General features: G+C 51.2%; 1 protein-coding gene across 2 annotated transcripts; it reads right to left on the bottom strand.

Moving 5' to 3' along the window:
- Window positions 1-374: 374 nt before the first annotated feature.
- PSPH (phosphoserine phosphatase) lies at window positions 375-11,287 on the bottom strand. 2 transcript variants are annotated; one of them, XM_066636055.1, is made up of 6 exons: window positions 11,194-11,287; window positions 6,329-6,484; window positions 5,839-5,973; window positions 5,012-5,157; window positions 2,181-2,329; window positions 375-578 (listed from the first exon to the last, which is right to left on the bottom strand). In XM_066636055.1, the coding sequence occupies exons 2-6, from the start codon at window positions 6,466-6,468 to the stop codon at window positions 468-470; spliced, it is 681 nt and encodes a 226-aa protein (XP_066492152.1). In that variant the 5' UTR covers window positions 6,469-6,484; window positions 11,194-11,287; the 3' UTR covers window positions 375-467. The 2 variants fall into 2 exon arrangements, with proteins under 2 accessions (XP_066492152.1, XP_066492151.1); XM_066636054.1 differs by lacking the exon at window positions 11,194-11,287 and adding an exon at window positions 9,388-9,432.
- Window positions 11,288-12,900: the final 1,613 nt, after the last annotated feature.

The raw sequence follows: 12,900 nt of genomic DNA, 5'->3' as shown, positions 1-12,900 counted from the left end.
AACAAATGAAGCTGGCTTTCACTGAGCCAAGCCATTGGTCTGCCTAGCCCAATACTGTTGCTTCTGCTTCCACTGAGTCACCAAAGCCCATTTTCTCCTGCTTGGGAGTAAAGGTGGGGCTTGGGGATCAAATGGTGTGGCTGTGGGGGAAGTTTGCACTTTTGATCTTCTATTTTTATGTACTGTTCATGGTACGATCTGAACCCCCCACCCCCACCCCGGTGTCAAGCCAAGTTTTGTCCTCTGGTAAACAGAAGCAAAGTATCCTCATCCAAGGAGAAAGATGGAAGCTGTTTTCTCCCCGGCACACCTTTTGGCACACGATGGCAACAGCACATGCTTCTTCCAAGGACAGAAATGAAAGGGCAAATGCCTTCATTTGCAAACAACAAGAACATGTTTAATTGCATAGTTATACATCTATCTAGGGTAAAGGTTAATAAAATAAGACTAGGTGACTCTGTGATTTATCGTTCTTCTAGTTCTTTCAGCAGCTCGTCAAAGTGGGTGATGTACCATTTGGCTTTCTCCTTGACTTGTTTTCGGACTACGTTGCCTCCAAACCCAATGAAACAGTCCTGGGGAAACAGAAAGGGGACAGCTGGTTATGCCTCTTGGAAATAACCTTCATCTGCACAGGCTAAAAGCCCTAGCAGGGGGCAGGAAGAATGCAGACGGGACAGACAGAGGGGATGGATTATGGTCCTGTCTGCAGTGGAACAGGCACATTTGGAATCCTCTGTGGTTCCATTTTTTTAAAATTTCTGGATTTTTCTGAGTTTTTTCTCTGCACATGCACATGATTTTTCTGCACATGCACAATTTGCTACAGGTTTCAGTCCCTTCAGCTTGTTTGTGTCTCCTGCCGCAGCCCCATTACTCTGAAGACAGGAGCAGAATCTCCTCCTTTAAGGCCCTCCTGTGAGAGTGAATGGATGGAGATAACCCCACCTTTCACCACTGAGATGCAGTCTTGGTGTAACTATATGGTCGATTGTGTCACAACAGCGCTCTCTCTCTCTCTCTCTCTCTCTCTCTCTCTCTGTACGTACACATTGGTACCGATAAGGGAAAAGAGATGCAAATGAACGGAAGGAACCCTGTAACACAAGTTCCAGTGAGTGCCAATTCTCAAAGCCGTTGCACTCGCTGACACTTTGCCTTTAACTTGGCTCTGCTCTGCTGGTAAATACCAAACGCAATCATTAACAGATAGTTGAAATCATTAACCAGCAACAAGCATGGTGTCCAAGGCGTATGTAAAACAGCACAGAATTGTTTTCCCCATATATGATCATAGGGGCTTCCCCCATTTACTGAGGAGTTGCCACATCCAGGAATGGGTAACTGAGTGGTGTGGAGATGTACCCTAATTGTTAGGTACACCTCCACATAATTAAGTTTGGGGTGATGTGGTGGATCGTCTCCACTTATGCTCAGGGTCTGATTGCTGAATGTGGCATTGGAAGGCATTTATTTCTACGACAAACTGACAGCAATGGAAGGATGTGACTTGGCTCACTTGTTTGAGATATCTGGAGTCAGGGCTATAGTCACGAGAGCTGTTTAGGGAACTGGGGCCTCAAGGACATTCGATGTCCCTCCCCTGGATTTTCAGCTTTAATTTTAAAAAGGAACATCTAGTCCCTATGTCTTATGGAGATACAAAAGCAAACGCACAGGCAGGATTCTACCCAACTGCTTGTTGAGAAGTCAGTCAGCCTCTGCCTTCTTGTCAATGCGTGTAAACACTGGGGTGCCTGGCAAGTTCCAGCACTTCTTTTCAGATATTCTACAATTACATGTTCTTCTGTTAATATAAAGTAAAATGAAATAATTTTGAACATATAAGACCTATGTGTATGTAGATTCTGGCTGTTCTGCCTTGATTCATCCTCCTGTCAATCCCATTCTAGTGCCAGCTCACTGTGGGTTGAAAGTATTTCCAGAGCCAGTGAGGTCTCACAAGGAGTAGGGCTGGGCAGCCTCAGGAACAAATCCCCCGTCAGCCCCAAAAGGCACTGAATGGTTGCTGCCCCCCCCTTTGCCTAGCCTACCTCACAGAGCTGTTGAGGAGATAAAATTGGGAGGGGGAACCCCAGATATCCTGCTTGGGCTTACAGGAGGAAAGATGGGATATGAAGGTACGCACAGAGTCAAAATCTGCTTCCGATACTCACCGCAGGGGGGCAGGCTTCCATGTCTGTGGCACCATCTCCGATCATGACCACCTTCTTAAACTGAAACTGTTCTTTTAGGTAACTAATAACTTGTCCTTTGCCGCCTGACTCAGCTGTGGGCTGCGTCTCATCAAAGCCAGCATATTCTCCTAGAGGCACAGGACAGAGAGAGAGCTGAGCAGCCGGACCAGAGCTGCAGGTCATCGTGGAGAACTGAAAGGACGTGAGATGCTTTAGCAAGCGAGAGATGAGCAGGCCTCCAAGTGGGGACATGGATGGTGCCAGGGCTCATGCCTGGGACATCAGAAGAGCCCAGCTGGATCAAACCGAAAGTCTGTCCAGTCAAGCATCTGACTTCCCCAAGTGGCTGCCAGAGGCTTTTGGAAAACTCAGCAACATGCAAGCAGGTGGCCTCTTCCCACCCCATCACTTCCTGGCATTTGAGTGCACAACCCCCTTGCTCATTCCAGGGCGTGACAGTGTGCAGTGGTTACCCAGGTGACAAAAGGCACTTTTTATATGTTCAGGAAGCACTGGTGTCCACCATTTAGTCCATAACTGAGCCCAGAAATTCAAAGCAGATTTTGTGATAGGAGCCTCAGCTCCATAAGGGTCTGTTTGCAAATTACTGCTCTGTGATGCATGGAGAGGCTGGGAGTGGCCCTTTGATGACTTGGGTTACCTGAGTGAGCCCAACATCTTGTGTCCCAACATCTCTGAAATTTGAGTTTGGCCATAAAGCTGCGTTTTTACTAGGGAGACAAAATCTCCTGACCTGGGAGCTGCATTCTTTGAGCCCCAGCCAGTGAGTGAGGAGTCCCTGTTGCTCCCCCCGCCACAGAGTGCTGACCTCAGCAGCTGCCCAGGTTCACTCTGCATGTCAGAGCTGAACGCAGAAACTTGACCACCAGAAGGAATTTTCCATTCCACACCATCGGGGCAAACCATCATTTATCACAGCCAGCAGGTGGATTGTCGTGTTCCTTCAAAAGTCTAGGGAGATTACCACTGCTGATTTGTTTTGCTTTTTTGTGGTTTTATATTTTAACTGGCTGTTGTGGAGGATTCTGCACACTGTTTGGGTTTACATTGTAAAGGAAGGTGGGCTTCTTTTTTATAAGTAAACCAAAGGAATTGGCTAAAAAGAAAAACTACACCACAGATGTAAAGCAGTTCCACCCCTGTTTGCACAGCTCTCAAAGCTGCCAACTGAGAGACCAGATGACCTTCAGTTCTGCGAAAGGGTTCAGAGCTCTCAAACAAGGACAGAATGACAACTCTCAGGATTTTTGGCAGGAGCCAGAACAAATTAGTTTCACGCAGTTTGAAGCTGGTTTAAACAAGCGGTGTAGATGTGAAAATACAGGAGACAAAATTACAATGCGGACCATGCATCGGTCAAGGAAACCCCTAGCCTGGCTCTCATAAACAGCAACCTACATACATAAGAAAAGTCCTGAAACAGACTGCGTCTCAGCACAGGCAAGAACATCAGAAGAGCCCTGCTGGATCAGGCCAAAGGGGACCAGCATCCTGTTTCCCAGAGCGGCCCACAGGTAGTGGCTGAAGCACAATAACCGTCACCTGCCATTGCTCCTTTGCAACTGGTATTCAGAGACACACTGCTGCTAAACCTGGAGGGAGCACATCCCACCATGACTGGTGGACACTGATGGACCTTTGGTCCATCATCATCATCATCATCATCATCATAACAATAATAACAATAACAATAATAATAATAATTAATTCATGGATTTGAATAATAATAATAATAATTTATTATAATAATTATTATAATAAATAATAATAATAATTTATTATAATAATTATTATAATAAATAATAATAATAATAATTATTATTATTATTCATGGATTTGTCCAAGCACTTTTAAAGCCATCACCACATCTTGTGGCAATGAATTGCACAGACTAATGACGCACTGTGTGAATAAGTCCCTCCTTTCTGTCCTAAATCTCCCACCGACCTGTTTCGTTGGATAATTCATTCAAACTGTTTCCTTGTTGGAATGCTCATCATAACTCCCAGGATTCTTTGCTTCTTTTTACAGTGTGCATCATGAAATCTCCTTAACTACTCTTCTTATCTGTCTGTGGGCCTTTAGAAAGTGAGTTGGCATGATGTGATCCTGGGCAAGAGTGGAATCCGGGGGAGAAGCTAATTGCTGTTCATGAACTGAGGCCCCTCAGCCAACCAGGATCACGGCCAAGGCCGGCCTGTAGGTTAAACTTTTGTTCTGAAACAGGACAGGGAGGAGCTGGCTGATGGGAAAATCATTTTATAAAGTATTTTCTCATACAAAAATCAGGGACAGGAAAATCTTGCATGAAAGAAGAACATTTTGATCGCTTGCCACAGATCAAATTCCTTCACAAGGAGAAGGTCCTTGGCAAGATATTAGCTGCAATCAGATGCCTGGAGATTGGAAACAAGCCCTGAGCTCACACTCCCCCATCCCTCCCCTCCCCTCCCCATGCATGGCTTGACACATGACTTTCTGTACTGATCAAATGGCAATTGGCCCTCAAATCCTGATTACAAGCCAAGGTCATAAGTAATGTATTGAGCCACATGCAAGAAGAGAGGAGGAACGTGTAGGCCTTACTGTCTATCCTGCCTGGCTTGGAGGATCTCGACAGCCTTGCCTCTTGCCTTCCTTGCAGTACCTGCGCATGGCTTCATCTGCAGTGCTCTTTAATTGTTGCTTAATTACCCACACGAGGCATGGGTGTCTGAGGCATCACAATTAGACCCTGAAGAGCCCCACACCCTCATTTGCTTTCACCTCAGCTGTTCAGGAATCCTTACCATTGAAGTAGAACTTCAACCTGTTTGCAAAGACATTTGCTGTCGGGATGTTCAGCTGCAGTGCGACGTGTTCAACGATGCTCTGGAACCCCCCAGAGACTAAGAAGACCTGAACGCCTCGCTGGTGGAGCCGGTTGACCAGTTCCCTTTGAGACAGACAACAGAGAGTAGCCAATAGGGCAATGTCAGCAAGGCTGGTCGAGACGGGAAAGAAACTTATGGAAGTGATGGGTCAAAATGAGTGACTTTTGCTTTTCCAAACTGGTTTAGAAATTGAATTCTAAACCGATTGACATTTAAACCACAGGCAACTGTTGCCAAAGTCAAAGATTTATCCGGGATTACTGATGAAAATGGCCACAGCCATTCTAATGAAATTGTTCTTTCACATTTTCAAGCTTTCCCTTCAGAATCATGAGGGTAAGGGAATTGGGCCACAATTTATTGGGGTACATTTGCTGCAAAAAGCTCCCTGAATAGCTCTTCGTTTCTGCTGGATTGTCACCCTCTTTTTCCACACCCTCTTTTTCTTTGATTTCACAATGCCTTTTTCTGGGAAAGCTCACCACAAGGTGAGAAATCCTTGCCATTGCTCCACGGCTCTTTTCTTTCCTAACTGTGCTCCACTCTAAAGAAACCAAGGTACAAAAACAGACTTCAGACTCTGAAAATTTAACCCGTTCCTTCCCAGTATGGCAGAAAATCCTTTCTTTTATGACCAGCCAATCCTTCATGAAACAGAACACAAAGGTCAGCATGAAAGAAGATCCCAAAGAATCTTGGGATAGTTCAATGGCTACACGATGCAATAATTTAGACCGTCTTACCTTATTCCTGGCGTTAGCTGAGGTGGATGTTCGGATATTAATTTCTGCACCTGCTCATAGGAGGGGCGTATAAGGCCTAGCCGTGCAGTGAGAGCAGCCTTGAATGTGACTGTACCACCCATAGCTCTGCGAGTCCTAAATTGAGATCCAGAGAAATTCAGATCAAGCTTGGGCTGCTGGTGGTCACATACACACAACAACCTGTAGCTATTTTGGGATAAAAGACCGGAAATTGCTTCCACCCCTTGTTACTTCCAACTCTTACCAGCTCATAAAAATGTCCCAGCCAGCATTATGCTGACCTCAGCTGCTTTGGAATCTCCCTCCCAATGAATCAGCTGTTTGGCTGGCATGAGCCCCAGCTGGATTGGGGTCAGGGATGGCACTGAACGCCTTGCCTCTCAACTACGTACTTCTAGCTAGAATCAAAGTCCGTGCCCGCTCCCTCCTCCACAGAATCACGCGAGCAGGAGCCACGAGCCATACGTACATTTCAGCCACCGCATCTCCGACCCCACAGAATTTCGCCAGCTCGTCGATGCCTTCCTCCCGGATGACCGTGCTGTCCACGTCGAAGCAGACGGCGTCAGCGTTGAGGAAGACCTCCTTCGTCTCCATGAGGGAGGACATCCTTTTGGGAACCTTCCTGTTGTGTGAAGGGAAAATCAGTTCCTGCTGCAGGTCACCACACTGCACCCTGTGTTGGTCCATCTTGGGAAGCAGCACTGTGTAGAGAGGGAGCCGCTGGGGGATAGCACCTTTTCAGTAGGAGCTGGGGGGTGGGAGCAGCTGCTGATTTGCCAGCTGTGGGGGCAGTGCCTCAATGGGCAATCAGTCAAGGTTGGCTCCTGCGCTGAGTTAACCCTTCCAGGAGCCCCAAGCTGACGCAAAGAGTCATTCTGAAAGTTGGCACTTAAAAAAACCATGTTAATTATGCTCCCTCCGGACGTGGCCAACTCTGGACACCACCGCCAAGCAAACTCCCCGACTGCAGCAAGAACATGGCGATCAGTGATCAGCCTCGCTTCTTCACTCAGGGCTTTATCCTCAGCACCCATCCACTGCCCTATCAACAGACGAGAACCACAATCCTAAAATGCAGGAAAATGTCACCGAAACCCCATTTTCAGACTTCTGTTCTAATAGAAAGGAAATAAGACACTAGAACTTCTAAAAGCACCTAGAGGATTGAGGCTGGAGAAGAGGGTTGAGCACGAAGAAGCAGAGACAGCCCTGCCAGGAGGAGCTACAAGGTGGCTCCCTCTGGCAATAGTCTGTGGGTGACAAGAAGGGCAACCAAGTGGAATTCAGGCAGACTGCACCCTGGGGGTGCTTCCCTGCACAGGCTCCACTGCCATGATGGGAACTGTGCCAAAGGACGGAGCCCTTTGGATGTTCTGCTTCAGGACACTGAGACACACGGTTCAGCTCCAAAAAGTGCCAAGGGAGAGGTTTGCCCCACTCCAACTCCAAAATAGATTGTGACTGCATGTGAGGCTGCGTGCTGTGGCTGGTGACACTCTTTGGCTGTGCCCCAAGACCCCCAGCAGGACAAGGATGCAGTGATGTGATTGGGGAGGGGGGCAGGGCTGGCAGTCATCTTCACTTCCAGCTGGACTGCAGCCATGATGGAATTTCCCTCCATCCCTACCTCCTGGGCCAGACCTGCCAAGAATCCTGCAGCCCAGGTTGGGCCAACCACTGACCTCCATCTCAGCAGTGAGATCCCAGTACGGCAGGCGGCCAAGCCCACCCAGTGTGAGAGTCCATGCTCAAAGCCTCGTGGCCACACTCCAAATTTATCTAAGTGCCTCCCAAGCAGAAGAGAGGACTTCACAGGTAGCAGCACCCTGGCATGGTTCGTCTCCTGGCATATTTTTAGGGGTTGCTGACCACAAAGGAGTGTGGTACAATGACTAGCAGGCTGGATCCCAGGGAGACCCTTCCTCCTGCAAAAAGGGCTTACACAGAACTCTCTTTGGAGTGGCGCTATAATATTCATCAGTGCAGTACTAGGCAAAGCTTCCAACATTTTGTGGGTGAAAACAGTGAGGCCCCCCTTCATATCAAAGACCAGGCCCAAGGGACTCACCAGCTGCTATTTATACATGCGCAGCAGACCCTCCCCTGCTTGCAGACTGTCCCCCACTGATTTAAAAGCCCCCAAGGGGTGACCGCTCTTCTGGTTAAAGACATATCTGAAAAACATTCATTGCCCCACAATATTTTATCAATCGTGCAAAACAAACTTTCGAGGCTGTAGAGCAAAACAACACCAGGCTGGGGGTACCGCCCGAGGCCTTTGCAATCATGCGCCCACATGAACCTGAATGTGTTGCTAGAAAAAGGATGCATCCTCACTGCCAGGAGCCCTGGGGGTAGACCTGAGGAATAATGCTGGCACCTCACACTACAATAGTTTGACACCACAGCCCTTGACCAGGGATGGGGGCCCAAAAATACTGTTCCCACTAAAATTAAGGACAGTTGGAAAGAGTTATTTGCTCTGCCCACGTGAATAGCTTCTATACTGTTGTGGTTGCCTCTAAAGACTCCTGGGAAGTGTAGTTTGGGAAGGTGTTGAGCATTCTCTGCATGCTCTGAAAACCACAGTTCCCAGGACTCTCTGGGGAGAAGATGGCTTTTTAACTACTGTACTTCTAAGTCTGGTGCAGATGCAGCCAGAATCTGGTGGTATTGAGAAAGTTGGGGATATCAATTCTTGCTTCATGTTTGCTCAGCAGCAACCTTGGCAGCTCCCAAGCTGTCTGTTTGTCCTGAGCCAGATGGGAAGGGGGGAGACTTGGCATTGGGCAGGGTGCAACACCACGAGCCATGATGCTCCATTGCACAAGGGAAGGCAAAAAGCACGTGCTGCTGGCACCTCCAGAATTCTTTTTGAAACCTGCTGTATTTTTCCAGGCTGCAGGAGAGGCTGATTGTCCAACCAGGTTGCAGGTTGCCAGTTTGGAAAGGTCTGCCCCGCAGGGCAGCACGGAGCCATGTGCGTCACTGCGTCGCCACAACGCCCACAGCCCGAGGCTGGATTGCAACAGGGCCTGTTCCATGATGCAAGGCCAGGATGGGGTTGCCACAAGAGGATGTTTTGCTGAGCCGGAGCAGTCCTCAGGAGGAGCTGCTTCCTGAGATGGGAAAATGCACCACTCCTGGCTGCTCCACTGAAGGCAGAGTCCTGCTCGCCTGCTTCACTGGTCATCAGTTCGGAGCAAGCCGGGGCTCAGAACTCCCACTCACAGGCATTGTACATTTATTTATTATATTTAGACTCCACTCTTCCTCCAAAGACCTCAGCGTGGCACATTCGGTTCTCCCCCTACACAAACAGGCTGAGAGAAGCTTATCCAGGAGGCTTCATAATTAGTACAAGATAGAGGTAGGCTGCCTCTGATTGCCAGGTGCAGGGGAGGGCACCAGGATACAGGCTGTGTCTGTGGTCTAGTGTGTTCCCTGAAGCATTTGGTGGGCCACTCTGAGATACAGAAGCTGGACCTTTGGCCTGATCCAGTGGGGTTCTTCTTATGTTCTTACGTTCTTAGTTGAGATTTGAACTTGTGTCTCCCTGATCCTGCACCACCACCACATCACACTAGCTTGAAGAAAAAGGAGAGAGTACCTTTAAGCATATGGACACCATGACAAACTCACAGGGGTGCCACGGGATGTCCCTGCCCAATGGCCTCTTCTTACCAGCTCTCCTGGTAAGGATCACACATCCTGAGGCGCACAAGGTCTTACACAATTAAAGATAGCAGTGCCCAGGACAGCTGAGGGATGGCGCTGCTGCAACAGGGCTCACAGCAGATTTGGGAACTGCTGCCTTATTGTGAAAGAGCTCATGCTGGGGAGGGGCAACCAGAGGCCAATCACTCTCTCTCAGCCTCACCCACCTCACAGGGTTGTTGTGAGGACAAAAGGAGAGCAGGAACTCTAGGTACACTATCCTGAGCCCCTTGGAAGGAAGGAAGGCAGAAAAATGTGGAAAATATATAAAATAAATAACTGGAGGTTTCCTGGCAATGGGGTGTGCAAGCCAACACTGTTTCACTCAAAACTCTGCCTCCTCAAGTTCAATGTACCTGACTCTCGGCTAAATGTGCACAGGGTTGAAATCTGACTCACAGCTACCTTTAGACAGAGGGGCACTGAGATAAATTCAGCCACTAACACCTTAAAAAAAAATCCAGGAAGCCAACCTCCGTCTGCTCAGAGCCCCACATGTAGGGGCACAGGCCATTGACCCATCTTAGCAGCCTGTGGGGAATGTGGCATCTGCTTTGGAAAGTGGCTTGCGGAGGACTCTGGTTCAGGACAAAGCCTCCAAACTCCTGGTCCTGATGGAGGCTGGTGGAGCCTGGGGGGGGGGGGCTCTGAGGCAGTTCCACCAATCAGGCAGTGGGTGTGGTGCCTCTGCCCTGCCTATGACTCCTAGGTCATTGGGGGCATTCCTCCCCCCACCAAACCAGGGATGCCACCCTCCCTGCCAAAGACGCACATCTCAGCAGGCAACCAAACAGAGCCCTGAGGATGCTCTATGCAAACAGGTGCTGCAATCCTGCCCAAAGTTACATCATGCTCCTCCTGCTGGAGCCAGAGGGCTGTGTGAAGGTCCCAGGGAAGAAGTCCAAGGCAGAAGCACACAAACCCAAACCCACTGGCCAGGTCTTGCCAGTAAGATCAGCCTCCTCCACAAGGCAGAGGAAAGAGATGCCCCTCAGCTCTGCTTGGCCCAGGCACAGGCAGGCGCACTCCCTGCTTTCCTTGTTGTTGGAAGAACCCGGTGTGAGTTTTTCAGCTGCACAGAACCTGATGTGGCATCTCCTTGACAGAGAAAAGGATGCCCAGTGAGCCTGTGGCACTCCATGCCACAAGGTGCCTGTGAGTGCAGGCAAGGACCCTTCGTGTTCAGAAGCAGCAGGTCAGGAGCCCAGTAGCTGGGTGACTTCACACTGAGAGCACTGCCTGGCCACTGGGTGCCTGGCAGCAGGGCGCCAGGGGCTTGGGCCCCCTTCGTGGGCAGGCGCCTCCCTGTACAGGGGCAGGGAGGAGAGGGCCCTGCTGCCAGCTTGCTGGGCTGCTCTGGAGTGGCAGGCACTGCCCTGCACCCCGCCAAGGGTTGAGGGCTGCAGTCCTGTCCACGCCCCCGGGGGTCGGCCCACTGACTAGCATGGGACTTACTTCTGGGGCTGCCCGAGTGCCCTGATCGTCAGTGGGGTGACTCTGTGGCCGGGGCGCTTGGGGCGGCCACTGGCTCCGCGCTCCCCGGCAGCGAGCCGCTCGGGGGGACTCGCAGGGCTGCCGTCCCCTCCGCACCTCCCTAGAGTGAGCCCCACTGACCTGCTTGCGAGCGGACGGCGCTCCCCTCCTCGCGCTGCCCGCGCACCGGCCGGCTCTGGGCGCGCGGCCCTGCAGGCCGGCCGGCCGCCTGCCAGCCAGCCAGCCTCCGGAGGAGGGAGCGGGGAGGGGCCCGAGCCGGCTCGGCGCCCGCGCCCATTGGCCGCCGCGGAGGGCGCCCCTCCCGCTCTGCAGGCACCTGCCGGGAGCAGCGCAGCGCTGGGGGGGCGCCACGCGGCGCGCACTATCCCAGGCGTCCGAGCGGTGGCGTAGCCGCGGGGGGTCGGGGCGCTCATCCGGCGGGGCGGGCCAGCGGCCCCTCCCTTCGGAGCCGTTCCCAGCCTGCGGCTCCGCTTCGCTTCCCCCGCCGGGAATGGCTCCGAAGGGAGGGGCCGCTCGCCCGCCCGCCCGCCCCGCTGAGAGTCCCTGCCAGCCTGACAGCGCCGCCTCTCCGGCTACGCCACTGCCACGCTCGGGATTTGTGCCGCAGTTTCTCCCCTTGTGCGCATCTGGTTGTCTCCCTTTGTCTCCCCTTGTGCGCAGTTTGTGCCCCCCTTGGATGGTCTTGCACCCGCCCGCCGCTGGCCCGCTTTTCTGGTGTGTTGCAGGTAACACAGCAATGCATCAAAGGCATCAAACCAAAGACAGTGGCAGTCTTTGGTGGCAGTGCCAAGTTCAGGCCCGCGGAAGGAGAAACCGGTTAAAACCACGGGGAAGAAGATGAGTCTGCAAGACGAGCACCTGCACTGGTTGCTCTCACTGACACCAGAGGCAAGGACCAGAATGCGCATTTGGTTAATTGCTGCAGCCACTTAATGATGCCACCTTCATGCCAACTTCAGACAACAAGGGCGTGTAGAGCGGATGAACTTCCTGGCTGATCTGGATCTTGAAACACTCCAAAGCCCCAGCTGAGCAGGGCTTGCCAGCTGAGCAGAAAACGACCCATCCCGTTTGCCAGCACCGGTGCAGCTGCAATGCAGAGGTCGGGGAACAAATGTTCCCAGACTGTAAGGCCGGGATCTCCAAACCTTTTGGCCAGAGGTCCACATGAAATATTGGGTGCAGTGCTGAGGACCAGAACCAAATTGTAATATAAAATTGAAATAAATAAGAGATGGAACTTTGATGCATGAATAAATGAATGAGTGGGCTCATTCACTCAGCCTCTCCGGCCCTCAGAACACCCTCCAGATGCAATCAGAGCACAGCTGGGCCAGAGGCGTTCAGGGGACAAGAGGCTGGTCACAGGCCGGATAGAGGCTCGCTGTGGGCTGCATCTGGCCCCCAGGCTGGGCTTTGGAGACCCCTGCTTTAAGGGGGCCTCTGTGATTGCCTCCCCACCACAGGATGCAGCGCATGCCCCATTGGCACAGCTGCACTGGCACTGGAAACTTGGATAGGATTGGCCCACAGTCCATACCACACAGAGACAAACATTATTGCCAACTCATGTCTGCATAAGCTGCTCTTGGGCAGCCCAAAGCTAAGCTGCCCAGAGGAGCAGTGGCACCAAAATGGCTACTACTGCATCCTAAGCATATGGGCATCTCCTCTGGAGGAGGAGACATTCGTCCCCTTCCCCTGGGTAAGGGCGCAGGCCTCACAATGGAGTTACTCAAGTCTGTGCCAGCTATTTTGCTGGTGCAGTGTTGAGAATCCCCATGTGGGACCAGAAGACTCAGCACAGAGTTCAGGATACAGCGAAGC

The sequence above is a fragment of the Tiliqua scincoides genome, chromosome 8 (genome assembly GCF_035046505.1).
Source record: "Tiliqua scincoides isolate rTilSci1 chromosome 8, rTilSci1.hap2, whole genome shotgun sequence".
Classification (NCBI taxonomy): Eukaryota; Metazoa; Chordata; class Lepidosauria; order Squamata; family Scincidae; genus Tiliqua; species Tiliqua scincoides.
The sequence above is the reverse complement of the archived record's forward strand: the minus strand, read 5'-3'. Positions and strand labels throughout refer to the sequence as shown.

Excerpts from the sequence above, each read along its gene's own strand:
- PSPH (XM_066636055.1), bottom strand. The coding sequence starts at position 6,468 with ATGTCCTCCCTCATGGAGACGAAGGAGGTCTTCCTCAACGCTGACGCC. Across the intron at positions 5,158-5,838 it reads CAGCTAACGCCAGGAATAAG|GGAACTGGTCAACCGGCTCC; the intron begins GTAAGACGGTCT and ends TCTGTCTCAAAG. Across the intron at positions 2,330-5,011 it reads GTTGAAGTTCTACTTCAATG|GAGAATATGCTGGCTTTGAT; the intron begins GTAAGGATTCCT and ends CTGTGCCTCTAG.